We start from the raw sequence: 3,510 nt of genomic DNA, 5'->3' as shown, positions 1-3,510 counted from the left end.
ATAATAGGTCAGTAAGCAAACAAACTTTACAAAAACTTGACAGTAATATTTGCAGAAAAATATTTTAGCCCAATTGATATTTACTCTGCGTAGGGCGAGAAAAAAGAAAAAGCTTACAACTTCTTATATTCTTCTTAACTTAGAAACCTATCTATTATGAGAAGGGTTACTATATCAAATTCATGCCATGTTATTTGCATTATTAGTGAAAATATTTACAAATAGGATACCAACATCAAACTTTGTAATATTATCCTTTTAAAATTCAAAAAAAAATTTTTTTAAAGATTTTATTTGACAGAGAGAGACACAGTGAAAGAGGGAACACAAGCAGGGGGAGTGGGAGAGGGAGAAGCAGGCTATCCGCTGAGCAGGGAGCCCGATGCGGGGCTCGATGCGGGGCTCAATCCCAGGACTCTGGGATCATGACTTGAGCCAAAGGCAGATGCTTAACCGACTGAGCCACCCAGGTGCCCCTTAAAATTCAAATTTATTATGGCTTTAAGGAAATGCGTGACAAGGCATCCAAGTTCTTTCTAAACTACAACAATTTTTTTAAATTGTTCTTTTCAAAGAATGTTGTAAACACTTTAGTTTTCAATATAAAAAGATAATTGAGATGCACAATTCATGACTTTATGTATTCTTGCAGAATGAAGAGGGAATGATGTTGAATCAAACTCGCAAACCCAAATATCTGGGTAACCAAGTCAAATACTTTAAAGCTGACATGTGTGTGTCTGTCTCTGTGTATCTGTGTATATTATAAATTTTAACTACTACAGGAGCACCCCAAATTCATCTGAAAGCTGCCTGTCTAAACTCTTCAAATTCAACAGTTCCATCATTTCTTCCCCATTATAAAACCAGAAGATTTAAACACACCAGAAGTGCAGAACTAGTATGACCATTTCTCTCATTAGAAGAGATTGGTCCAGATTGGCTAGATCTAAAACTAATGGTTAAGTGGAGTCTGGCTTCCTCCCAAACCAGCTACAATGAATTCCTATGATCACTGTTTTGGACAGACAGGCCCTGAGGGGTTCGCTCTGGAAAACAGAAACATGAGGTCATTTCCAAACCCACTGCATCAGGACAGACTTTAGAAAGTCCTCTTGAAGACACACATAGTTTTACGCTTCATGCAGCTCAAATGGCTCTAGTCTACCATAGCTCTAAATCTAAAGAAAATTAGAAAAAGAGTTTCCAGGAAACATTTTAAGACCCTACCCAAGGTTGGATTTTAATCTTTGACCAAAAAAATTCGAACATTTATTTCTCATTCCTTATTCTGTGAAAAGGTTTCTGAAGACCAACTTTAGCTTCTGTCCAACCTAGGTCCTCAATGCTTGGCACATTGAGAAGGTATAATTATGTCAGAAGGTATAATTATTTCAATTCTGTTCCTGAGGAACCAGTGGGGTTTGTTTTCCTCTGGATGTGCTGTTTCCCCAGAATGTGTAACATTTCCTTTGACCTTCACAACAGTCCTCTGAGATGGGATAGACAAACCCTCTCCATTTTACTGATGAGTTTACTGGCAGGTGATCTGCCAGGTGGCTTGGTGTAAGCAAAGCTATAATGCCAGAACCAAATGCTCAAGTCCAGAACTCCATATTTTTTACGAAAAGCATCAAAAAGAGGTGTGACTACTAATTGACTAATGAATCTATTTGAACATATGGAGGACATAATCCACACATGGGTAATTCCCCTTTGAGCTTGGCCACAACACCCATCTAGACCAAAATTGAGAGTTCACTTGCAAATGATGGCTACAAATTTGCCCTTCATATGTTTTAGACACCAAACACCTAATTGGCCCTCGCTAAGAAACTACTTTCCTGCTGGGCAAGAGAAAAGAACTTAAAAATCCACAGCTGCCATGAGAATGACTTAAAAGGGAAAGCTGATAGAATCATATAAGCCCAGGGGAAAAAAAAGAATTTCCAAGGAAGTTATAAGGAAATGTATAGAATACTTGTGTTATCTTTAAGATTTTAAACATCAGAAATGAAACCAGCCGTATCATTCATGTTTTCCTATGAACAAATGTAAATTACTATTTTATAAATGTAAATGACTATACTATTTAAACAAGAAGCTTGTGATTAAAGAGATTTATATTATGCTTAGTTCCTCTTTGTGATTATTGCTTTAAATCTAGCAAAAGAGATTCATCATTCTCCACTTTCACCTGGGGTTTAAAAGTAACTTTTAAAGGCTCAGGGGTGGGGATCTCTCCTCCTTCTATGGGAGGATACACCGCCCTGGCCTCCTCGTGGTCTGTTTCACTGAGCTCATCAGTGTAGAGCTCACTGATGGGGCCCAGAGACTTGCTCCTGGCAATGATGTCCACACCCATCTCCCTGACCTCCTCTGCATCTTCGGCCATAGTTTGGTCTTTAGCTTTCCGAAGGCTACGCATCTTAAAAGCTTCCCTTGAGGGAGCTGCATTAGAAATGGATTTCTTAAACCTTTCCCCTGACTGTTTCAGCCTCTCTCCAGACTGCCTTAACCTTTCTCCTGACTGCCTTAGCCTTTCTCTCCTCTCTGGGGTCACTATTCTTGTTCTAATTCTGTTCACTTTCTTGTCAAGATTCTGTCGTGTCTTCTGCATGTTTTCTTTGGAAAATGCCTTTTTGATATTATCAATGCGCTCCCTGCCTGACTTTCTAAGCCTGGCAGATCTGCTTTCTTCAACATAATATTCTTCATCTGAAGACAGATCTATTGGAGGGTCAAAGACATCATCATCGGTCTCTTGATTCTCAGTTAGGCTTCTGTCTTTAACAATAGACAGGGATGTCGGACACCGAGTCTCCTCCTGAAGGAGAGAAAAAGAAAGCACGTTAGATACCAGTTCTTTTACCTTCTGGCCATGCCTTTTCCATCTCCTCCATGGGCTGTGCACCCTGTCTGCTCCTTAACTGTTGGTTTTTCTCAGGGTTTCTCTCTCCTTGTCTCTCGTTGCTTCATTTCCCAAGCTCAACTGGAGCAACCTGATCCATTCCTCTGCTTTCAGATCCAGTGCTAAGCAAACACCAGTTTTTATCTTCACCTCTCCCCTTCTCCTAAGATGAAGACACAATTCTAAATGACAAACAGATGTTACCTCGATGTAACAGAGACACCTCAAACTTAACATGTCCAGGAGCGCCTGGGTGCCTCGGTTGGTTAAGTGTCCGACTCTTGGTTTCAGCTCAGGTCTTTTTTTTTTTTTTTTTTAAAGATGTTATTTGTTTATTTGAGAGAGCAAGTGAGAGAGAGCTAGACAGCACAAACAGGGGGAGGGGCAGGGGGAGAGGGAGAAGCATGGGGCTCGATCCCAAGACCCTGGGATCATGACCTGAGCTGAAGGCAGATGCTTAACCAACTGAGCCACTCAGGCACCCCTCAGCTCAGATCTTAATCTCAGGGTCATGAGCTCAAGCCCTGCTTTGGGCTCCACGCTGGACATGGAGCCTACTTAAAAATAAATTAATTAAATAAAAATAAAAATAAACAGGG

General features: G+C 40.4%; 1 protein-coding gene across 1 annotated transcript; it reads right to left on the bottom strand.

The window, feature by feature from the left end:
• Positions 1-238: 238 nt before the first annotated feature.
• CAVIN4 (caveolae associated protein 4) lies at positions 239-2,894 on the bottom strand (the record flags this gene model as incomplete). The annotated part of the gene is made up of 1 exon (XM_081809882.1): positions 239-2,894. A coding segment is annotated over one exon (745 nt), but the record flags the coding sequence as incomplete, so codon positions are not given.
• Between the last annotated feature and the right edge of the window lie 616 nt (positions 2,895-3,510).

Source organism: Leptonychotes weddellii, unplaced genomic scaffold (assembly GCF_054177405.1).
Source record: "Leptonychotes weddellii isolate Sample4059 unplaced genomic scaffold, ASM5417740v2 HiC_scaffold_1494, whole genome shotgun sequence".
NCBI lineage: Eukaryota > Metazoa > Chordata > Mammalia > Carnivora > Phocidae > Leptonychotes > Leptonychotes weddellii.
This window is presented reverse-complemented; position numbering and strand designations above follow the sequence as displayed.